General features: G+C 46.0%; 4 protein-coding genes across 4 annotated transcripts in view; 3 read left to right on the top strand and 1 right to left on the bottom strand.

Annotated features, from left to right (window-relative positions):
• The window catches only part of LOC113209932 (LIM domain-binding protein 2), a 23,495-nt gene extending 16,455 nt beyond the window's left edge, over positions 1–7,040 (top strand). The window contains exons 3-9 of the mRNA XM_026427707.2: positions 1,878–1,971; positions 2,067–2,169; positions 2,242–2,414; positions 2,502–2,711; positions 2,797–2,920; positions 3,499–3,626; positions 3,729–7,040. Of these exons, the coding sequence (XP_026283492.1) occupies positions 1,878–1,971; positions 2,067–2,169; positions 2,242–2,414; positions 2,502–2,711; positions 2,797–2,920; positions 3,499–3,626; positions 3,729–4,013 (1,117 nt within the window). The 3' untranslated portion in view covers positions 4,014–7,040. The remainder of the gene's footprint in view (positions 1–1,877; positions 1,972–2,066; positions 2,170–2,241; positions 2,415–2,501; positions 2,712–2,796; positions 2,921–3,498; positions 3,627–3,728) is intronic.
• Positions 7,041–7,781: 741 nt separating this feature from the next.
• LOC113210248 (heat shock 70 kDa protein cognate 5) lies at positions 7,782–13,692 on the top strand. Its single transcript, XM_026428133.2, has 12 exons — positions 7,782–7,991; positions 8,817–8,860; positions 8,942–9,087; positions 9,527–9,650; positions 9,733–9,934; positions 10,021–10,127; positions 10,203–10,365; positions 10,453–10,755; positions 10,827–11,277; positions 12,247–12,434; positions 12,509–12,649; positions 12,736–13,692. The coding sequence occupies exons 1-12, from the start codon at positions 7,902–7,904 to the stop codon at positions 12,847–12,849; spliced, it is 2,073 nt and encodes a 690-aa protein (XP_026283918.1). The 5' UTR covers positions 7,782–7,901; the 3' UTR covers positions 12,850–13,692.
• A 148-nt stretch (positions 13,693–13,840) lies between these two features.
• Positions 13,841–20,616, top strand: LOC113210270 (transcription initiation factor TFIID subunit 4-like). The gene is made up of 3 exons (XM_052274678.1): positions 13,841–14,490; positions 17,028–17,553; positions 17,642–20,616. Exons 1-3 carry the CDS (start codon positions 14,168–14,170, stop codon positions 18,155–18,157), a joined length of 1,365 nt encoding a protein of 454 aa, XP_052130638.1. The 5' UTR covers positions 13,841–14,167; the 3' UTR covers positions 18,158–20,616.
• LOC113209988 (mucin-5AC) overlaps positions 20,531–23,241 on the bottom strand; it is an 18,894-nt gene continuing 16,183 nt past the window's right edge. Inside the window, exon 13 of the mRNA XM_052274676.1 lies at positions 20,531–22,007. Coding sequence (XP_052130636.1) covers positions 21,382–22,007 — 626 coding nt within the window. The 3' untranslated portion in view covers positions 20,531–21,381. The remainder of the gene's footprint in view (positions 22,008–23,241) is intronic.

The raw sequence follows: 23,241 nt of genomic DNA on the forward strand, positions 1-23,241 counted from the left end.
GGCAAAGGCGGGGCGGGGCGCGGTGCCCCAAGTTCGGGGGGGGCGTGTCGCACCGTGACAGGCGGACTTCCGAGGTCCACGCCGTGCCGCGCTGCCGCGCCAGTCGCGGAGACGAGACGTGTTGTGACAGCCCTCAGCAGCCTTCAGCCCCAGCCAGCATCTCCTCCTCCACCCCTTGCGCTTGCGCTCTCCCTCTACACTCTGCACTGTCAGCACTCGAGTGGGTCTGTCTCTGTCTCTCGCGGCCTGTCAGCACGCGAGTATAGCGGGCGTCTCTCTCGCTCCTGCCTGCACCGCCACCCCCCCGCCCGGTGTGGAGCGGGGCAGAGCGCTGCCGGCCGGCCCGGCCCTTGCTGATCGATATTGTTCGCAGAGAAAATCGCGATCCGGTGCCTTCTGAGGGATGCGGTGCGGCTCCTGCCGGGGCTCCTGCCGGGGGCCCGTGGTGGGTGCGCTCGCACTCGAGGACCGCCAGGTGAGCGTGCAAGACACGCCCGCTCATGTGTGCCTCCCGGCCAGGAGACACCCTTTGATGACGACCCTTTACTTTCGAGACGGAACGGCACGTGCCGTGCCATCATGGGTGTGTGCATGTGGACCACGTTGTGGTCTAGTTGTGGTGGGCCTCGTCCGGCGGGAGGAGGGCCTTGGCTGCTCCAGGCTTCTCGCCTGCCCGGCTCAGCTCGGCCTCCAAACGCAACTGAACTGAAATAGCTCTTCTCTCCACTCGGTGCATTTACTCCGCCCTCCTCCATCCCCTTTGCTCTCCCGACGCGATAGTGTATTTCGGCTAACGGAGGAAGGGGAATATAGCGGGTAGAACATTCAACAACGTTCCCGATTGATCGAGAGCTTCTTGCCTCGACGTCACTTGACTAACCACGAGGCCTCTTTCGGCCGCCACACGGGATAGTGGCTCGACCAATCAGGATCATGTATGTTCTACCCGCTACTCTTCTTCCTCCGTTAACCGAATACCATAAACCGAAACACACTTCTCAAGGAGGTGCAGCGCGCGCTGGGCGCGAGGCCAGTGCGCGGCCGGCGGCCGCCCCCTGCGCTGCGGGTACTTCCGCTGGCCGGCCGTGAAGGCGCCGCGACCCCTCGGCCGCCTGTGGGCGTACACCCTTAGGACCTACCGTCCGTGCCCCCTGAGGGGCCCCCTGGCCCCTTGCATTGATCGACGCGCCACGCCGCCGTGCCTGCCTGGACGAGCGGGGCCTGCCACACTGCACATACCCCCCCCCCCTCTTTTACACACACTACCCGGGGCCTTCGGCAGTCCCCCCTCAGCCCAGCCCGTCCACCACCCACCCGCGAGCCTAAATTAATTGTACTTTGAGGGCTTTGAGCCGGTCGGGCCGCGAATGTCGCCCTCTGACTGGTGGCTGCCCCGCGAGGGTCCAAGGGCCGGGCCGCGGACGGCCGCAGGGGGCTCGGTCTGTACCGTTGCCTGTACTGCCATAGGCTTGCCCTGCCTCGCCTCCGGGAGAAGTGCTCTTCCCCTTTCTCTCGCTCTCTACCTCGCCCCCTCTCGCTCGCACCCGCGGCTCGGCCACTCTCGACCTGATCGTCGCACTGCCTAAGAGCATCTTGCCGGACCCTCCCGCGCGCTGCACCGTGCTTTTCCCCCCCTTTGGCGTCACCACTTCCCCTGCCCCTGGCGCGCTCTGCGCTGGGCTGCTGGGGTCGACCACCTACCGAGATTTCGACGATTTTGACAGCCGCCCTTATTACTAGGACCTGATAGAGTACAATGAGTTATATTTAATTTGACCCGATTCAAACTGCGATTAAACTATCTGAAGGAGTAAGAAGTCCAGTTAGTCTTGAACCTCTCCCTCCAGAAATCTAATTTGCAAATCATATGCTTCCAGGTCGCTGCCCGTCCCAAGACGGCATACCTCGTGCTTTGGCCAACCGGACTATCGTATTTTCGAACTTAACAAACGGTTACAGCAAAGAACTGAGGTGAGACTTACTGAAGACCAACATTTGCACTTAACTTTTATAACTGGAGGTTTCCTCTAAATACCTGTTTGTGTGTGTTGTTAAATTGATTACAGGAAAGTGACAATTTGTGGTGGGATGCATTTGCAACAGAGTTCTTTGAAGATGATGCAACACTAACACTAACATTCTGCTTGGAAGATGGACCAAAGCGATACAGTAAGAGATTGTTTTAGATTTTGAATTTTTAAAAGTTTGGATAACAGATTAATACCTAATTTTAATTTACAGCTATAGGAAGAACTTTAATTCCTCGCTACTTCCGAACAATATTTGAGGGAGGAGTAACAGAATTATATTACAATCTTAAGCACCCAAAAGAATCTTTCCACAATACAAGTATTACCTTGGACTGTGAGCAGTGCACTATGGTCACACTCCATGGGAAACCAATGTTTACAAGAGTAAGTCACTCAGAATATTCAAGTAACTCATTTTTCTAGTATTCTTTTAAGTACCAATGGATTACAATGAATTTTCTGTTCATATAGGTTTGTACAGAAGGCAGGTTGATTTTGGAGTTTACCTTTGATGACCTAATGCGAATCAAGTCATGGCATTTAACTGTTAGAAGTCATCGTGAATTGGTGCCTCGTACCGTTGTTGGTATGCATTCAAGTCAAGACCCTAGCATGCTTGAATCAATCTCCAAAAATATCACAAGATCAGGGATCACTAATTCAACTCTTAACTACCTGAGAGTAAGTATTGCTTTGTTTTTGGCGCCTTCTTTCCAATTATACAATTTTGTGCCATTTTGATGTTAACACCTCTATTTCCTTGCAGCTATGTGTAATTCTTGAGCCAATGCAAGAACTAATGTCAAGACATAAAGCCTATGCCCTTACCCCAAGAGATTGCTTAAAGACAACACTTTTCCAAAAATGGCAACGGATGGTTGCTCCGCCGGGTAAGAGAGGTAGCCCAAATGCATTGTCAACATCTCTTCTTTTGTATCTTTGGTTTATGGTGCTATTGCAAGTGCATGTATGCTGGGACACTTCAGTGTCATTTTTACAATTTTTTTTTATTTTGTTTTTAATTCTGCTGATGACCAATTATCTTCAAATGACCTTTTGTGAACATTGTGTCTAAAAGACTGCGTCCAAAACTTGTTTTAAAGTCAGTATCAAACTGCTTCATAGAGATAATTACATAAAAAAATACAAATATCCAAATTTGATGAAGAGATTGTAGTCATGCATTTTTGGAGCTTGTAAATACCTTCCACTAACTTGTTCTTACTATTGGAACTGCAAAGATAATTCTAGTATCCCTCAACTGGAAGAGGCCCGGGGTCAAACAAATACAACATGTCATAACTAAAGTTGCATTTGTTTAACCAGGTGCTTCTTTTGGATTAGCCCCACTCTGTCCACTAGGGCCAGGGGTGCTAGGATAAATCTATGCCAGTAAACTGAAAATGTTATTGAAGAATTTAATGACAATGAATAACAATCTTTTTCTTTTCTCATCCATTTTTAATAGAATCCCAGAGGCCAGCTAACAAAAGACGGAAAAGGAAAGGCTCAACATCAGGAGGTGTTGCCAATAATGCTCCACCAGCTCCAAACAAGAAGAGGTCACCGGGTCCTAACTTTTCTTTAGCCTCTCAGGTTAGTATTTGTTCCTACAACAGCCTGTTTTAAATCAGTTTTGCCACAAAAATACGTAGTGTAAATGTATGGCATCACACAACTCAAAATTTTATGTTGCAGGATGTAATGGTGGTAGGTGAGCCATCTTTGATGGGCGGGGAGTTTGGTGATGAAGATGAGAGACTTATTACACGGCTTGAGAATACTCAATATGATGCTGCAAATTCCATGGATCATGATAACCATGGTTTTTCTGACTCCCCAATGGCTGGAGGACCCAACTCATGGGGTGGTGGAGGTCCTGTGGGTGTTGGTGGTCCAGGTGGAGACAGAGGTCCACCACCACAAGGTAACACACCTTCTAGCCAAGACTCGGACAAAAAATCTCCTGCTGTTAGCCAGTGATAAAAAGCAACTTCCCTCTAGTGAATCTCGATTATATATATGTAAGTTATATATACATATATATATATGCATATATATATATATTTTTCTCAGAAGTAAATAATGTTCAGTACAAAGTTGTGTTGCTATGTTCAGGGGACCTCAGACTAACGTAAACATGTTAAAACTGCACCTCATTGTGTCATGCAAGAATTTGAAGCAGGAATATTTGGGTGTTAGTACATCCATTGTAAATTCTTGTTAAGCTGTGATTTTTTAAAACCATTTGTAACAGGAAGAATTTTTATGGTGTTCCTTATTTGCAGAATTTTGTTAGTAATTATTACCAAATGCCATGTTATTCACCTCTTGGGTCCATTCCAGATTGTAAGGAATTAACCTGACAGGTGAATACAAATTCATCATCTATGAGCATGACCTGATACTTCCTATTTGTTGTTCAATTTTCATCTTTTCTATTAGTTATTTTTCTAGATAAGAGTGAAAGTAACTACAAAAGTTGTTGTTGTTACTGTGGTTTCAGGGGGAATGAGATGTATTAAATAATTGTTAATTTTATCTTTATTTTGACCTCATGGAAGTATCTTTGCATTTAGATGCATGAATTATTTTTGTATCCATATTACAACATTATTCTGTGAATGAACAGCATAAAGACCTTTTGTGATTATGTATCCTGTAAGTTTTAAGTCAGTATTGGCATTCTGTGGCAAAAATGACAACTGAGGAGATAAACTCAGGCCACACACATTTGATTCCATGGATGTTGCCTGCTCAATGTTTTCATTTTTTAACAAATCTAATCATACATCATCTCCCCTCAGCTGTTCCTACTATGTAAGTGTTGAGTGAGATATTCTATCAAAGCCCATATCATTATACGTACCTTTGAGCAGGTCTACTTAAGATGGTAACAAAGCAAGCCTTTGTTACTTCTGTCTGCTATTTAGGAAAGATCATCTATTTTCCAGAAGGTATAGGTTTTTGAACTGCTAAGTACCCTCTTAGAAAGCCTTTATCATGACATCTGAAGACACAATATGTTACAACCAGATATTGAGATAAATTCATTGTTAAATAAGTTGTGTTAACAATGATACCAAATGTTAGCAGAATTTTTGACAAATTTTAAGCAATTTTTTACACTTATACACCTAGGCATTTGTTTTAAATTGATTTGTAGATGATATACCCAGTATAAAATGCTGTGGAATCGAACATTTGTTATTCCAAATTATTATTTCCAAAATTTCATTTGTGAAATGGGTACAATTTTTCTCATAGTTAATTCAATTTAGAGACAGGTATTAGTGGTTGTCCTTATTATAAAGTATATCGTTTCATACTTTGGATCATATGTGGGAAGCTTACGATTAGTAAATACTTGATGTGTATTTGTAATATTCTCAGTGTTTTAATTGGAGTCTCATTTGTGCATTGTGTTGTGTATTATATACACAAGTTACCACTATTAATAGTGGCAGAAGTGTTAGTGTTGCTTTATGTAGATCTTTTCATTTTATGGGTTGTAAATTATTTTATTATTATAATTAATGTAATTATTATGTTATTACTGTTAGAAATATATACTGCCGATCAAAGCACACATGCACGGCGCCATAAGGAAGTAGGGTGTGTGTGATTTTCACTTGTCCACACACCTGAAATATGGACTGAGGGTCCTTTTATTTTATTTTACCTTATTTATTGAATTGTGATTTCATCAATAATTTTTACTAATCGTAACATTCCCAAGTACATTAAATGATGTTTACAAAGCACTTATGCCCTTGGGGTGGAAGGTAGTACAGCATGCTTCCTAAGGTGGGGTTGGAGCAGTGTTCTGTAGAACAATGAATAATTTATCTGGTTCTTACTAATTCTGTCAATAAATTATTGACAGCCTGTCTGCTCATCTGGCTGACATAAATGAACTTCATCGATAATGACAATGAACTTGATTGCCAGACTTCTCTTTTCTTCTTAAATTTATTTGGTGTGCACACTGCTCTTAACCCTACCTCTTCTTCCGTATGATTGAAGTGGGTGTTCCAATTCAGTACATAAAGAGTTTGTACTTATTCCTTTGTTCAAACATGGGTGCCTAACTTATTAATGCACCATACCCTGGTGGTATTGTGTTATGTGCAGCAATCACAGTATTTCCATGGCCTGTATGCCTGTCTGTATGTAAGTTTGTGTAGTTGTGTGGTCTGGAGCAGTTTGCTTTTGTTTCTATTCTGCAAGCTGTCAAGGGCTCTTTCACAAGAGTGCAATATCAACCCCAATCTTAGTAATCCAGTTATACGTAAAAAAGAGAACATAAACTACTGTAGTACGCCAGTGCCAACCCACCTGAAGGGTTATATATACTTTAATATTGTTTTCTAAAGTGTTTGTTGAACATTTTTAACATCTGTTTTGAAGAGCTTTGAGAAAAGGTAGCTTTTCATACCAAAGACTGGTATTTGTTGTTGACAAATGAAATTTTCAAGTCCTGCTTTCCTATTATTCTTGCAGAAATTTCAAATTACAGTTGAATTGGGACATTTTTTATTGGGTTTCTGGAGTATGACAAATCCAGAATCTGGATCAAATTAAAATTGGAAATTATAATTAAATTTATTACCATTTTACTTGTGCAATTTTAACACAGTACTTGAGTGAATCCACCAAAAAGTATGTGTGAAAAGAGCTACAGACTCAGTACATGTCAAAGTTCCACAGTGCATCTTGATTAATTTTTGAATGATGTAATGTTTTTGAAAGATCAATTGACCCTTGGCCAAAATTGTGACCTTTGTATATATTTGAATTATTGAAGCAATTTATTTGTACAAATATTTAATTAAATTCATTGAAGATGGTCGGCCCATCCAACACATTTCTATATTCAACTTTCAAAATGATCCCGCAGTGTTCTTTGCACTCATGTGAAAGTGAACTGAAAATGTGTTACCCTTACAGTGTGTTATCATCACCCTGAAAATGAGAAAAAAATAAATGTTTATTTATCCTTGAATGGAATTATGCCGAAATGTTTTATCCTTACCAATGGCAAGGATTGTTCCAGCCCTCAATCATGAGTTTAAGTATGAAAACACAATAATAATAATAAGCAATTCCGGCTGTTCAGCAGTCACTACCAACCAACTGTTCAGGGTGGTTCACAGACCCCTTCCTTTATTTTGCTTATACTGTACCGCATGCAGGCGTGCGGATGGATTGCATACTCGCACGGGGTCATAAGGCGCCCATAGTGAGCGACAGTAGGCAAGCCCGCCCGCACGCATGCATGCGGTACAGTATAAGCAAAATAAAGGAAGGGGTCTGTGGACCACCCTGTATAATTGTTCGAGGTCCATACAGGGCATAGCACTCGAACTTGTTTGTTCATAAAATAAATAAATAATAGAAATATCCACAACCCAGCTCAATCAACGTGGCTTGGCCAATTTTCTGACTCTCTTCTCATAAATTGATTTGCATTTTATTCCCTCATATGGGACTTAAATTTAATTTACCCATTAGGAAATTTTACATTTAGTAATGCCCTCTATATTTCAACCTCATTGTAATTTTCAAAGAAACCTCAGTTGCTTGTTATTCTTTTTCCTCCTGCAAGCCTCCTGAAAAAGCTTGTACACACACAGTTGAAAAGTGTGAGCCAGCGCGCCAGGAAACTGGCTATTGCGGACCTTGGACTTCTTTCATGTTCCGGTTGAAGAGTGTTCTTACCTCCTTCTTCTCCTCTCGTACCCATGCCTCCCGCCCGCATGCGCCTGACTCCGTCTTCTTCGTCTGCACTTCTCGAAGCGCGCTTGCCGTTGCATCACCCTCCTTTGGGTTTTCCTCTAGTTTCTGTCCTACCGTTTCCAGGATTCCAAAATGTTCGTCGGAGGCTTAGTTGGCCGTAACTTCACCAATGTCAGCCACGCAGTGTCTGGGCAGAGGCATTTCAGCATTTTATTAAAGAAAGTAAGTAACCCCCTAGAGCACGTTTCATGGAAGGGCAAGCTCAGTATTCCATGATTGTTCAAAACCTTGATTTTAACCGTTTCGTGTGAAATATTTAGTGCCGTTGTTGGGGTTAAAGTAGGCAGCCGTCATGAGAATTGAGTACATCAAATTATTCTTTGGTGATTTAGATAAGATCAAGTCTTGTTAAGCCGGCTCCGGGTTCAGGACGGGGGGTTTAATGATGATGAAATTCTCTTCGCATTGATGCACAAGGGTGTACCATTAAACCAAGACACACTTACCAGCTTATTTCGATCGGTATTTGTCTTTTTACATCAATTTTATTCGTCATTGCTTGGTGTCTTATTCCGTTTAGTCACAAGGTTGAGAGAGGGCAGGGGCTTGGAAGAACTTTCTGGAATCATATTTCTATCTCAGTTTCGGGTAAAAGTGAACTTGTGATTTAACATTTGTAAATTTAACATAATTGTGTGATTTATTTTAATGTTACCTTGTTTCCCTTTGAAAGAGAATTATCCTTTTTTTATGGTACATTTTTGAAGGTTATTTGGCCTAACTACCATAATTTCCAATAATTATCAATAGTTTTGCTTTTTACTTCCCTGTGTTTCATTTTTTGGAATGCCAATTACTTTTAAAGTCAAGTATGTTTAAATGTCTTTGGGTGCATTATGTAATGTCTCTGTGTGTACTCATCTTCAATGCTATGTATTCCCACTGCCATTTTCTTGAACCATGTGTTTTAATTTTCTCTTCCTTTACATATCATTAATTTAAAAGTGCTGTTTTGTTATTTGTGTGTTTTTTTCATTTTATTTCTAGCAAACCCCAGTTTTTGCTCAAGATGGACTTCAACAAAGAAACAAGTAAGTTTTGTCTTAATGCTAATCATCCTATCACTGCTGTTTCTTAAAGAAGTTGAACTGTGAACTGAAATTTCATTACAGATCTGAGGGAGTTAAAGGTGCTGTCATTGGTATCGATCTTGGTACAACTAACTCCTGTGTTGCTGTTATGGAAGGAAAGCAAGCAAAAGTTATTGAAAACGCAGAAGGATCCAGGACTACTCCCTCGGTTGTTGCATTCAGCAAAGGTATACTTCAGAAAATTTATTTCTGTTCATTCTTTGTGCCTTGGTTTTTAGCAGATAATACCCTAAAACACCAACACTTAAGATAAATATACATATGCAATATTAAGATGTCAGCTAGCTTTAACTCTTAATAGAGAGATAGAGAAGTGCTTTACTAGCAAATTAGATATAAATCAATATTAATCCGTTATAACGGCTAGGAAGAACCATGAGTGTGGCAAGGAAAGGGGAATTGTCGCACCCCAACATTATTTGCCCTGGTGAGGCTGAGGTTTCCTGCCAAGCAGTGCTTGGAAAGCTGTTTTCTTGTGATTGTAGACACAAAGATTTTTCAATATTGGACAAAATTAGGACACAGCCCTCTTCTTAAATGTGTATCACCTGTTTAACATCAATTCTTGATTGACCCTTTTGTGTGAATTGTTTGTCAATGTCTTAGATGGAGAGCGCCTTGTGGGTATGCCGGCAAAACGCCAAGCTGTAACCAACTCAGCCAATACTTTTTATGCAACCAAGCGCTTGATTGGCAGACGATTTGAGGATGCTGAAGTCAAAAAAGACATGTAAGAGAGCTGAATTGTAATTCTAATAAAAGTTAAGAGTCGAGTCACACACTGTAATAAAATGGTTTTGATTGCCTTGCAGGAAAACAGTCTCATACAAAATAGTGAAGGCATCTAATGGTGATGCTTGGGTACAAGCAACTGATGGTAAAATGTACTCACCCAGTCAAATAGGAGCATTCACATTAATGAAAATGAGGGAGACTGCTGAAAGTTACCTTAACACCCCTGTGAAGAATGCAGTTGTCACAGTTCCTGCATACTTCAATGATTCTCAGAGACAGGTAATGAAAATTATGATTTTTTTTTTTTGTATGAAATCATGATGGACCAAATAAGGGTTTTTTCATTTAATTAAAATTTGTTTCAGGCTACAAAAGATGCTGGCCAAATTGCTGGTTTAAATGTTTTAAGAGTCATCAATGAACCAACCGCCGCTGCATTGGCTTACGGCATGGACAAGACTGAAGACAAAGTGTAAGAAAACTAATCCTTATTTTTCATTGACCCTCATCCTGTTGATTTTTAAACGAACATGTTTCTGTAATTTAGAATTGCTGTTTATGACCTCGGTGGTGGTACCTTTGATATTTCCATTTTGGAAATTCAGAAGGGAGTCTTTGAAGTCAAGTCAACTAATGGTGATACTTTCCTTGGTGGTGAAGACTTTGATAATACACTTGTGAATTTCTTAGTTGCTGAATTTAAGAAAGAGGTATACCTACTTGATTTTGTGGATAATTTTGTGTTAATTTTATTACTTTTGAAAATCTCTAATATACCATGCATTGTTAATCAATAGCAAGGCCTTGACATCACCAAAGATCCTATGGCTATGCAGCGTCTTAAGGAGGCTGCTGAGAAAGCTAAATGTGAACTTTCATCATCCATGCAGACAGACATTAATCTGCCTTATCTTACAATGGATGCTTCAGGACCTAAACACATGAACCTGAAGCTGACTCGTTCCAAGTTTGAAACACTTGTAGATGGTCTTATCAAGAAAACTGTTGACCCTTGCAAGAAGGCTCTTCAGGATGGTGAGGTTGCCAAGTCTGATATCGGTGAAGTTCTTTTGGTTGGTGGTATGTCCCGAATGCCAAAGGTATGTTCTATAATTGTTAAGTTATTTTAGTTTGCATATTTTGGAGATTACTAATGTCAGTATCACCACAGGTTCAACAAACAGTACAAGAAATTTTTGGTAGGCAGCCTAGCAGGTCAGTGAACCCTGACGAGGCTGTGGCTGTGGGTGCTGCTGTGCAGGGAGGTGTTTTGGCGGGAGATGTCACCGATGTCTTGTTGTTGGATGTTACCCCTCTTTCACTTGGAATTGAAACTTTGGGTGGAGTTTTCACTCGACTCATTTCAAGAAATACCACTATCCCCACCAAGAAAAGCCAGGTCTTTTCTACTGCTGCTGATGGTCAAACGCAAGTTGAAATCAAGGTTCATCAAGGTGAACGTGAGATGGCCTCTGACAACAAGTTACTTGGACAGTTCACTCTTGTTGGTATCCCTCCTGCACCCCGTGGCGTTCCTCAGATTGAGGTCACCTTTGATATTGATGCCAACGGCATTGTCCATGTATCAGCACGCGACAAGGGAACTGGCAAGGAGCAACAGAGTAAGTACTCAAACATTTTGCCTTTAGTATTTGCCATGAAGACACACTTTTGTCATTCAAATACCTTGTGTGGATTTTCAAACTCTGATCATATCAGAACTTGATTAGGTTTTGGGAACATTGTCCTTTATGATGAATCATATCTTTCGTCTCTCAAATAATGATGTGGACAAAATACTTCTGAAGGAGCACAATGTTCTTTGAAAGGATTGAATTTTCCATCCAGTGCTACAGACTTTTCTATATAATTCATTACTTTGCCACTGCCTCATCATCACTAACTTTCTAAAACTGAATTGGAACCAAACTTGATTGGTGTTATAGATTTGTATGGTCAGTGGAATGCCTCTATGATGAATAATATCTTTCGTCTCTCAATTTATGTGTGGAATTTATGTGTGGAAAAGTTATTCTGAGAGTCTTGTGCTTGTATTCCCCTGCTTTTAAACTACTATCAATGAATTCCATTTTAAAATGACACTCATGATGATGCATATCTTTCGTCTCTCAATCACTATGTTGAAGATAGTACTCTGAATGTCTAGGTATGTTCTCTATGGGTACATCCAACCAAGTTTCTCCAAGGATGAATTTTATCTTTCGTCTCTCAAAGAACATATGTGGAAAGAAATTTCTGAGGAATTCTGGTTTTATCTCTTCACTGCCTACTTCCCTTTAAAATTATGTACTAATGTTTTCTATGAAGCATTTATGTGATGATTAATATCTTTCGTCTCTCAATCACTCTGTGGAAAATTATTTCTGACTGCTTCTATCTCAGTATGTATTTCAAGTTGACATCCAAGCTCTTCTGTGATGAATTTATATCTTTCGTCTCTCAATATTTTTGTGTGGATAGTAAAATTCTGAGTAGGGCTTGCGGGCTTGGCTTCAACTTCAATAGACATCCATCCTATGTATGTTATGTTCCTGAGACTAATTCTCTATTGAATGCTTTCTAAATTCCAGTTGTTATTCAATCATCTGGTGGATTGAGCAAAGATGAAATTGAGAACATGGTACGCAATGCAGAACAGTATGCTGCTCAAGACAAGGTGAAGAAGGACCGTGTTGAAGCAGTCAACCAGGCTGAGGGTATTATTCATGACACAGAATCCAAAATGGATGAGTTCAAGGACCAATTACCATCCGATGAGGTGAGTAAATTAGTCCTTAAGATAAGACCTGTGACTTCTATTTGAAAATTCTTTACCCACGTTCTTTATTTTAGTGTGACAAGCTTCGCGAGCAAATTACAAGTGTTCGCGACCTTTTGGCTAATAAGGAAGACTCCGACCCTGAGGAAATCCGCAAAGCAACTGGCAACCTCCAGCAGGCATCACTTAAGCTTTTTGAAATGGCATACAAGAAGGTAAGTTCTATAACTCCTGTGATGCAGTTTATGTGCGGTTAGTGGGTGTAATAATGCTAATCATATAATTTCTTGTCATCATTTAGATGGCCGCTGAGAGGGACAGTGGAAGCAAAAGTGAGGGTTCATCAGAAAGCTCATCAGAGAGCACAGAAAACCAAGCGAAGGATGATAAGGATAAGGATGAGAAGAAGAACTAAGGAACATTTAGTTCTCTCCTCACCAGGTGTGTCCTTCATACCAAATGTCAAAAGTGGACTGAATAATTTCTTTTGACTTGGTTGGTGGGCAGTTTTAGTGATATTGTCTTTGTGTGAAAGTTTGCATTTTACTCAGACTGAGTGAATTGCTGGATATGTCATCAGGGTGATTTGAGAGGAATGTGGAGATTAGTAGCAATATAATTGCACAGGTTTTCAAATGTGCTGTGCACTTTTTCTTGTGTCTGTACAAAGTATCTCTGTTCTCGTTCAAATAGCCCACCATATTATTTTTGAAGATGTGTTGGTGTGCCTAGTTCCAATAGTTACGCATTTGACGGTAAGAATGTGTGTAAGAGTCTGTGAATGTATGTGTGTGTGTGTCAGTTGAGGGGTGCCAATCAGCAGGAAAGTTGCTGTTTGCTAGATGCCAACAGTTTGAGGACAGTGATCTCTTGAACCAGTATCTTTAATTTTTAATGTGCTGACTTAGTTATTGCTTCTCACTGTATGAAATTTTGAGAAGCCCGGATTCTGTCTTAATCTTCTGAAAATTGTATATACAATGTTCACAGTTCTCTATAGACGAGGTGGCTGTTGATATTTTTAGTTGACTATTGTTTTCAGATTGTTTCTAGAGCAGTATGCTTAAATAATTTGGACTGTCCTCGAACTGTTTGTTAGTCATTGTCTAAACTTTATTAGTATGTTACCGTAGAGTCTAGTTTCATGTATCTTGTTTGCCAAGGAATCTGCAGTCATCTTTGTTTCCTATTTTGTTACAGTTATTGTTATAAAAGAATATGTCATCCCTACACCAGAAATAAAATTAAGCATCATTTACCTAGGCTTTTATTTAACTGGCCCGATGGACCCGAATTCAATCGAAGTACATAAATAGTTTTGACTAGAACCGGAGATCAGAGAGGCAGAATCTTTTCTAGCTCCTGTCTTCCGCCGACGCGGCCCGCTACCCTGTGTGTGCGACAAGGACGACCGATTCGGCGTGGACTGGAGTCGAGGGGTGGAACTGCAAGCCCCTGCCCACGCCCCCTCCCCTCAACCACCCCCGCGAGGGCTGGCCGCTACGCAGCGCCCCGGGCATACCGCTATCGATCCGCCGACTCGCACCATCCCACTCCGGGTCGTGCGGACCATGCGCCCTGAGCGCCCCTCTCCACCCCGCCACGCCACGCCGCGAGGACACAGACACGGGACAAGCGCCTCTCGTCCAGGTCCGACTGAGGCTGCGTAGCGATGGGCGTGCGCGTCGCCGCGCGAGGGACGACTTTTGGGACCTGAGCTCGCCGTCGAGGGGATGACGTCGACCGCGCCCGCCGGTGGCGATGGCGGCGTCGGCTCGCTGCCGGTGCCAGGCGCGGGCGCGGGCGTGGAGCCCCCCGAGGTGTCCGGGGCGGCGGCCGCGGGGCCGCCCATCGGGCCGCCACAAACACCGGTGCTGTCCGTGTCGTGCCGAATGCTGCGGTCGCCGTCACACGAGTCTGTGACCACGGACCTGTCCCTGCTGTCGGTGTCCTCCATGTCGCTGGCCAACGACATGAGGGGCCTCAGACTAGTGGGCTTCAACAAGCGGGGAGTGTCGCCCAATCCGGACAGCATCAGCCAGGTCTCCATCACCCGGTGAGTGTACAAAATAGAGGTGGGTGGTAGTGTGGTGTGGCGAGTACTCTAGTCCAAGTGTTCTGTCTACTCTCTTTTCATTTTTGTTTCATTTGTTTTGTCCGTTGGTTTTTTCATTGCGTGCCTCTACAAGCTCGTACGTCGTAACCTTGTCCCTGGTTTCCCAAAAAAGGCCTTCAGTTTATCTTAGTTTCAGAAATGTTTTCGATTTTACGAAATGCCTTAAGTTTTGTCACCCGTTAAGTAACAAAAATTCCCTAACAAATCATACTATGCGCTGGGCGATTGTGAGGGCAATGGTGCACATGCCGTAATCATGGAGTCAGTATTCAAACAGAATCGTCGGGGTCACGTATACATGTGCTGAACGAAGTGGAAAGAGTGTGGATGTGAGTTTAGTGCTCTGACGATTGTGGCTTGAAACAACCGGAAAAAAATAGTCTAAAAAACGAGAGCCCTACGCGTGTTTATTTGGGGAGAGTGCGCGGTGTGCCGAGTGTGCGTGGAGCTGCGAATGTGTTGGTGCGAGTTCCGATCGATGCGCCCTCGTTGGGTCGGGCCCGGGACTGCGGCTGGGCTGGGCAGGGCGGGCGGCCGGAGGGCGGCGGGGCCCCACAGCACCGCACCGCACCGCCCGGGCGGGCGGGGGGCCCGCTGCCCGCTCCACGCAGCGCCGCCCGGCCCCGCACTGTAAACGTGGGAGTCATCTTTCTCACCCAAATTAAGTGATGTGTTTCTTCATCACTCAAATAGAGCGACCTAGTTTTGAATTGCTCATTAGTCATATGGATGCATCTGTTTTACGAAAACATCACTCAATTTGAGTCATCTCGGCCAAGATCACTCTTGTAGAGTCATACCAACGCCCAGTGAATGACTGTAAAGGAGCGACGTCATTCAAGAAGATCGCTCTCCCAGGAGTGATCAAATTGGATTTACGAAATCGCTCTTGAGGAGCCAGCAACGCTCACCCCTTTACTTGTAGTGCGGCCGCCCGGGGAGTGACAAGCACTCGACACTCGACTCACGTCGCACCTTCCGCAACGCCTTTCCGCGCTACCAGGAGGAATGGCACATGCAGCACCGTGATTCTAATGACGTAAAGGGTGTTTTTTTTTAACAGAGTTTAAATACTTAGGGACGCCTAGAGGAGTATTCTGCTGTACCGGCAGTTGGGGTCGCAGACGATCCGTTAGGGCGCAAATGCAGAATATATCGGTAGGCAAGGGCGGGTTTCGATGGCAGACAAATTGTAGTTCTCCCAGGGTGGGTTACTTATTTTATTTGGTCTCTGCCAAAAGTCACCCTCTTGTAGCTTTTAAACTATCTGTTCGCTATATAGTCTTTTATATTTCCATCGGGACTCTCCGTTTTCACCCCTTACCACCTTGAGTCCCAGACCCAGAGGCAAGGGGGGGGGGGGGTCGTCGTCGTTGCCGCAAAAACAGCTCATTGTGGCCATGTAAGACTCAATGTGTTAAGCACCCGTTTTATAAGCCCCGTCCACGGACGGATGTTCAGCGTTAATCCACCCAGGTGTGGGAGCCCCTTCTGCTGGCCCTGGCCCGCTGGCCCGGGAGTGGGTGCGCTGCTCGCCCGGCACTTTTGTCTGACACTACGAGATTTCCCTCGAGCACGGCCCAAGCGGCTCACGCCCACGCAGCGCGCAGACGAGCCCCCCCCCCCTCCCGCCCGGAAGCGTTCCGTCCGGGGGGCGTCCGCGTCAAGCGGCGAAAACGAGACACGAGACACCCCCCCAAAGCCTCGCGGGGTTGGCCAGAAGGGAAAGGGAGTGGCGAGGAGGGGGAGGGGTCATATCGTTTGCCCTTTCTGCCCATCCCACTCGTGCGCCACGCTTTGGGCCTAACTGCTGTGGTGACCTTTCGCTCGACTCTGAGAATGTCCGCTGGGGGGGGGGGGAGGGTCTGCAGTGAGAGATGCGAGTAGCGTGGGGTTCGCTGCCAGGGTGTTGGGATGGACGTGGTGCAGGGTGCAGCCGACCATACCGCAGACCGTTCAAGTAACGCTGGAGTGCGACAAGGGTAGAGCTGTACCTTACAGTGTTTCACGATCACAACACAACAGTATGCGGGTTTGCCTACTCACTCGCTATACCCGTAGGGCGCAATCGCCCCTATGGTACGCAAACTCGCAACGCTGTTGTGTCGTAGCCAAAGTTGTATCCGGTTAAGAAAGGCGTCGGGCGCGCCTTCGCCTCGCGCCCTTGGTTCCCTATGTATAGGTACACCAATAGCTGGGCGCCGGACGATCGGGACAGGATCACAAAGCCATAGTCTGAGTCAGTCGGGGGCGCCCACCGATCCCAAGATGGGCCGCCAGCTCAGTCTGCAAGCGCACCGGGTTGCCTACGCGGCCGTTGGCGGGCGGCAGCAGGTGCGCGCCGGGTTGCCTACCCGCACTCCGTCGTGCGTTGTCTTGCCAGCACAAACATCTCCCCACGCCATGATGAAAGTTTTGACGGAACGCGATCAAGATAGGGAACGCTAAAATAGATAACGCCCTTTTCTGTACCACAGCCCACCCGACATCCCCGAGCTGCTGTGGTTCGAGGAGGAAAACGAGCTTATACGGAGCTGCGCCGCCCTGTCGTCCGCGCTCGGGCTGCAACGCTCGTTCAGCACCAGCGACATCGCCCAGCTTCCCGAGAACCAGGGCGCCAACGGCGGCGAGGGCGGGCTGCACGTGGGGTCAGTCCTCACGCTGGGGACGTACGGCGCGCTCACCATCAACCAGGCCGGGCCCGAGGGGGACTCCCCGCCGACCAGTATGCGGCCCAGCGTGTCGGAGCCGGCGCTCAACTCACTGCAGCGCCTGGGCTTCATCATGGAGCAGCACCAGCTCAACCGCACCTCCAGGTCCTGCTCCACGTGGGTAGCCGTCGGCGACGTGGTCTCCACCTCGCAGCTGCCCTCCCCGCACGGCGGCCACAGCCTAGTCGGCCCGTCCGGCGCCCTCGGGCAGGGGCCGCCGCCCGCCCCGGCGCCCACCCCCGCCACGCCGTCCTTCACCCCCGCAGACCTCATTCGCTCTGTCAACAAAAAGGTAGGTGACTCCGCCTCGGACTCCGCCCGCCTGCACGGCTCGCCAACCACGAGGGCTTTCGCTGACCCCGCCCCGTTTCTGTCCTCAGGTTCGGCAGAACTACATCAGGCGGCGACTGCTCATGACGTACAAAGCGCTGGAGCGGCTGTCGCAGAGCGAGTTTAACCTGGACCGCCTGGAGGCGGCGGCCTCGGCCAGCTCGGCGGCGGCCTCCTCGCCCATCCCCAGCATGGGACCGGGCAGCAGCGCGCCTGGCTCGAGCAGGGGCGGCAGCGTGTCCGGCAGCCTGGCTCAGCCCGCGCCGCCCAGCGCGCCCAGCGGGCCCGCGCCCTCGCTGCTCACTGTCCCGGGCGGGCCACCGCCCGCGCGCCTCAGCGGCACGCTCTCGCCCACCTCCACAGTGATGCGCGTCGTGAAGCACCGCGACCCCGGACACGCAGCCCACGGCGTGCACCCCGGGGCGCGCGCCTTCCCGCTGACGGTGCGCGACGTGGAGCGGTCGCAGGGGCGGCCCCTCTCCCGCTACGACCGCAACATGATGATCTTCAACTGGCTCCACACGCTCGACGATACCGACTTTGAAAAACTCGAGGTGTCCTCGTGATCCCTGCCATCTACTGTGTATGTTAATGTTGATCTTTACATTGGATGGCACAATTTGAATACTGTCATGAAAGAACTATCACATGGGCCTCCTTTCAAACAGAGATTTTGCCCTCACCCACTCACCCAGTCAGGAAAGATCAATCAAAAGGCTGTCAATTTGACGAAAATTTGTCAATTTGATAAAAGTGTGTCCCCTAATTTGATTATATTTTGACGAATTTTCGTCAAATTGACGTCTATTGGATTAATCTTTGCAGACTGGGTCAGTCGATTAAGAAAATATTGCATTTTTGTGAATGTGGTAGTCTCTGATATCGAGTGTGTTCTCATACTTACCCCAACACAATACTACAGTAGTTTGTGTTATTGATAATTTTGAATCTGCGGAGCTCTAAAGCTGTGCATTTATTTGACAGTGCTGTTTTTGCCTTATTTTTTCTGATTCAGGGTTCCCACAAGTCTGGAAAACCCGGAAAGTCAGGGAAATTAAATACGGTCAGGGAAAGTCAAGGAAATTGCTCAGACGGCCATGGAAATTCAAATATGGGCCGGATTTGGGTCGCGCACAAATTTTTTGTGTTTTTCTTTTTTGCTGTATTAGATCTTACGACGGATTCCCTATAATATAATTGCAGAAAGTCAAGGAAATTCTTTAAATTTGGTATGTCATGGAAAAGTAATGGAAAATGCTACGAGCCAAAATGTGGGAACCCTGTGATTTGTATGGGGAGGTAAAAGACATTGAGTATTTATTATTGAAGTTGGCTCTCTAGTTCATGAACTTAACTTTTGTAGTAAGGGGATCGCACAGAAAGTACGGCCGCTTTTGTGAGATTCATTCGCCAAATACTAAAGCTTGGCGCCTGTGAGACTCGGGGTAGGCCACCCCGCAGTGCACGTATGCACTGCATTCAAGATGTTGCCTGCCTCTCAGGCGCTCTCAGCTGAATCTGGCAGGTTCGCAACGGCCAATGATCAACGTATTTTCTGGATGATCCCTAACTCGTGAGAACTTTTGTGAGTTTTTGTTACAATGTTCTATGCCAATTTGAATGTGTTGCATGAAATGGAGTCACCTGTTCAAGATTTTCAAGTAAAAGGTAGTCAGCTGTGTATTCAAATTGTAAGCCATGACCAAATTGTTGCTGATTAAGTATGAAATTGACGTCCATTAGATGAGTGTAAAAGTGTGTGCCAACTTATTGTCAAACCATTTCAAAGCATTTTAAGTTGCAGCTATTTATTTTAGTCCCATGTTAAGCAGTGTCAGCAATTGAGAACAAATGTTATGCATGAGTGGCAAGAAAATTCTATTCTATTTTACCAAACTGCCAAAACACTTTGAGATTCACAGTATATCTCTGCATTCTCTGCTTAGCAGGCTATTAGAAAAGCTATTGGCTTTAAATTTGTGTGTATTGAACTTGAGTAAACCCTCCCTCATTCTGAAATACTACTGCAAATTTGAAAATGTTTTCTTTTATTTCTTTTGGACTTATAACTGACCCATAAGACTTTTTTTTATAAAGAAGCTCAGATTGATGTTCCCCTCTCGTAGTAAATTGTTTTGGTGTGAAGTCTCTCTCAACTAAGTATAGGATCACGAAAAGATTTCTCTCCTCAAGGAGATTTGACTGTCTATTTTCTCCTTGTTAAACAGGTGTAAAAGTTTTTCTTGCCTGATATGTATTTTGTTTTTTCTTTTCTCTCAAATCATTTTAGATCTAAGAATTTGTTATTGATTCAAGTCTCATTTTCAATTATGTTATACAATGTTGATTTTTTGAGTCTGTGATTTATGAATTTGCTGCCTTTGGCGCTAAACTGTAAGTCTGCGTAATTTCTGTCTTGATGCTGTCAAGAAAGTTGTTTTCTCTTACATCCAAGTCAAATGTGCTTGTTAGCTTTACTTCTCATACATTGTTAAAAGCAGGCGCTGAAGTTAATGAATTGGTTCTAATTTAAATTTGACCATTTTCATAAAATGCAATTGTGAGAAATTATTTTGCATTGAAAGATGTAAATAATGATGTAAAATGAAGTTGAATTTTGACTGGAAGGTATTATGTAAAGGCTAACTGTAAGTTTATAAGTTGTTTTACTGTTTTTGTTTGATCTGCTACTAGTAGTGTTCAGTTTTAAATGCATATCAAAGATGATGTGATTTGTTGAAAGCAGGACCTTTCCTAGATCACAAAGGCTTATGAGAAGATATTGTCAGTGTTATCTAGTTAAAGCCCATACTGTTTGTTTTTTTGATATTGTGTGCGCCATATTTTAGTTTATTTGTCTATATTTCTAATTTTATTATTTGCATTGAATAAATCGATAAATTAGAAATAAGTATTATGACGGTTCTAAGAAGGCTGAAGAAGATTTGTCTGTTGATTTATTGTGCCATTTATTCCATTATTGTTCTGATTTAAGCGTTTCAATAAAGCAGTGTGCAACTTCTGACTACTGCTTTATTATTCATCGGCGTCTTCATGACAAAAGTAGGTAAAAATACGGCTGGTGGACTTAAGGGCGTTAAGGGTAAATTAATATTCTCTTTGAAGGTTTGTGAGTATTCTACTTCGGCTACACAAGTAAACCAGAACAATTTTGCTCAACAATTTGCAAGACATCCAATTTTGAAAATTGTGTAAATGACAAAGTAATTTTACGTCAGAAATAATCTGTGGAATTCACATACCTCAGCACGGACCCTGAAAGAAATCAGTCTCATCTCCGTCACTTCTGAGCGACAGAAGTGAGATTTTTGCTCCCAGTCTCATTCCTTAGGCCTACTCTACACACCATAGGCAGACACAATCGCGCTCCCCCCCCCCCTTTTCTCTCTTTCTTTCTTTCTCTTTCTCTCTCTCTCTCTCTCACACACACACACACGATTTCTCTATCACGCGCACACACAATCACACTTCAATCACTGTCAGTATCAGGGCCGACAGGTCGACTACCACTTGCACTTCGTAAAAGCGTCCCGAGTGCGGTCGGCCAATCGGCCTGTTTTGCGGAGCTCACGAGCCCCAACTATGCACTTCACTGTCACTCGAAGAGGTCTGGGACGTCAGGTACTTGACGGCGCCCTGCGCCTGTAAGCGGCGCGGTGGCGCCGGCGTGGCGCAGTTGAGGTCGAAAGGACGTCGGAGCGACATCGGGGCAACGTCACGGGGAAGTCGACACGACGTCATGCGACGTCCAGTTGACCGGACTGCCGGCCTACCTCGCCTTGCAGCCCAGCCCGGCTGACCAGTTGCAGATGCCACCGATGGGATCGAAGGACAGGCCCCGCGGACACGTGTACTCCCAGCCCTGCAGGTCGCCGGACTCCATCTTGGCGCACGAGATGAATTTGCGACATGAGAAGGGGTGCGGGAAGTTGCCGCGGTCCAGGCACTCGATCCAGCCGTCGCCGTGGATCTTGACCTTGGTGGCGGACGGCGCCGCGTCGGCCTCGTCGTCGTAGTACTCGTAGTCAACGGGGCCGAGCTGGGCCGCCAGCGGGTTGAGGGGCCCCAGCTGGGGGTTGGGCGAGCGCAGACGAGGCACGTCCTCCGGGCCGAGGCCGCCCTGGGGGCTGCCCTGCGGCAGGCGGCGCGCCGAGGCCCCGCGCCCGCGCACCTGGCCGCGGCTCACCGGCACGCGGATCTCGAGGAGCGGCGGCGGCGTGGTGAGCGCGGCCGCGGGGGCGGATGGCGCAGAGGGGCCGGAGGGGCTCACGGCGGTGTGGTGCTGGCGGGGCCGCGGCGGCGCTGCTGCCTGCTCGGGGGCGGCGGTGGCGGCGGGGACGCTGAGGGACGTGCTGAACGCACTGCCGCCCGTCCGGACGTGCGTAAACGACGAACCTGGAAGCACCAAGGGGGTTAGAGGGAAGGACGTGCGCGGGGCCGGGGCGGGACCGTCCCAGACATCGAGGCGAGTCCACATCACGTTAGACTTCTGGGGTGGGGTGGCGGTGGTTAAGCATGCTTAACCTGCAGACGACGTACCGGGTGATTCTGATAAGAAGCAGGTGCGGGCGGGTTTGCCTACTCGCCCTGTTCCCTGTCCGTAAGGCGCGGCGGCCCCCTAGGTAGGCAAACCCACTCGTACTTGCGCCTTTTCCGAATCACCCAGTGCTAGAGGTCTGTGTGGTTAAGGGATCTTCCAGAAAATTCGCCCGTCGTTCATCGTTACGAAATGGACGGTTCGTGGCACGCATAGTGCCTGATAGGTAGGCAACATCTCGCCTGAAGAGCATGCGTGTACTGCGGGTTGGCCTATTCTGAGTCTCGCAGGCGCCGAGCTCCCGCAATTTGATAAAAAAAGTTTGAGAAAACTAGACGTACTTTCTGGACGATCCCTATTCCGTACGCATGCGTGCGTGCATTGATTGGGGCTCACTATTTTAGCTAAAATTGGGTAATCTTGATGTCGGAAACTAGATGAGCGACCAATTTTAACATATTTAGGATTCAACGTGAGTATAATAATGTTGAATTAGATGAGTTAGTACGATACGAGCTCGGTACGGGAAACCAGAGGTCAAAAAGGAAGGGGGAGGGGGCTCTTTGCCCTCCGGCAGAGACAGTCTTGGGGACTATCTAAAAAAGCGCCTAGCTCGCGCGTCTGCAAGTTAATATTAACTCATCCAACCCACCTTTATTATCCTCATGTTAGGTGCTAAATATGTGAAAATTTGACACTCATCTAGTTTCGCCACATAAAAATGCCCAATTTTAGCTCAAATCGCGAGCTTGAAGCAATCCATGCAGGCACAACGGATTGATGACATAGACGCTGGGTGCTTCTCTGCACGTGCACTGCACGCCAGCGTGTCACGCACGGGTCCTCCCTCCACCCGTAAGGCGCCATCGCCCCTTCGACCCAATCGAGTATGCAATCTCGCAAACACACTCCGTCGCGAGCGCATGAAACACACCGTCCACGCATGCAGCGGCAGCCGAGCGGCAGCTGCGGGAGCGGAGACAGCGTTGGCTAAAAAGCCACTGCGTCAACCACAAGACCCCACTGTAAAATGGTTGGCGTCATTTAACGCCAAATTATTGGCGTCCTTTAAAGAACGCCAAATATTGGCGT

Source organism: Frankliniella occidentalis, unplaced genomic scaffold (assembly GCF_000697945.3).
Source record: "Frankliniella occidentalis isolate FOCC.00 unplaced genomic scaffold, Focc_3.1 Scaffold424, whole genome shotgun sequence".
In the NCBI taxonomy this organism is placed as follows: domain Eukaryota; kingdom Metazoa; phylum Arthropoda; class Insecta; order Thysanoptera; family Thripidae; genus Frankliniella; species Frankliniella occidentalis.

What these genes read in the sequence shown, in the direction of transcription:
- LOC113210270 (XM_052274678.1), top strand. Translation starts at nt 14,168, where the DNA reads ATGACGTCGACCGCGCCCGCCGGTGGCGATGGCGGCGTCGGCTCGCTG. An exon ending in AGCCAGGTCTCCATCACCCG is followed by an intron (nt 14,491 to 17,027) that starts GTGAGTGTACAA and finishes TCTGTACCACAG; the next exon opens with CCCACCCGACATCCCCGAGC. An exon ending in TTCGCTCTGTCAACAAAAAG is followed by an intron (nt 17,554 to 17,641) that starts GTAGGTGACTCC and finishes TTCTGTCCTCAG; the next exon opens with GTTCGGCAGAACTACATCAG.
- LOC113210248 (XM_026428133.2), top strand. Translation starts at nt 7,902, where the DNA reads ATGTTCGTCGGAGGCTTAGTTGGCCGTAACTTCACCAATGTCAGCCAC. An exon ending in GGTTGTTGCATTCAGCAAAG is followed by an intron (nt 9,088 to 9,526) that starts GTATACTTCAGA and finishes TCAATGTCTTAG; the next exon opens with ATGGAGAGCGCCTTGTGGGT. An exon ending in GACAAGACTGAAGACAAAGT is followed by an intron (nt 10,128 to 10,202) that starts GTAAGAAAACTA and finishes TCTGTAATTTAG; the next exon opens with AATTGCTGTTTATGACCTCG.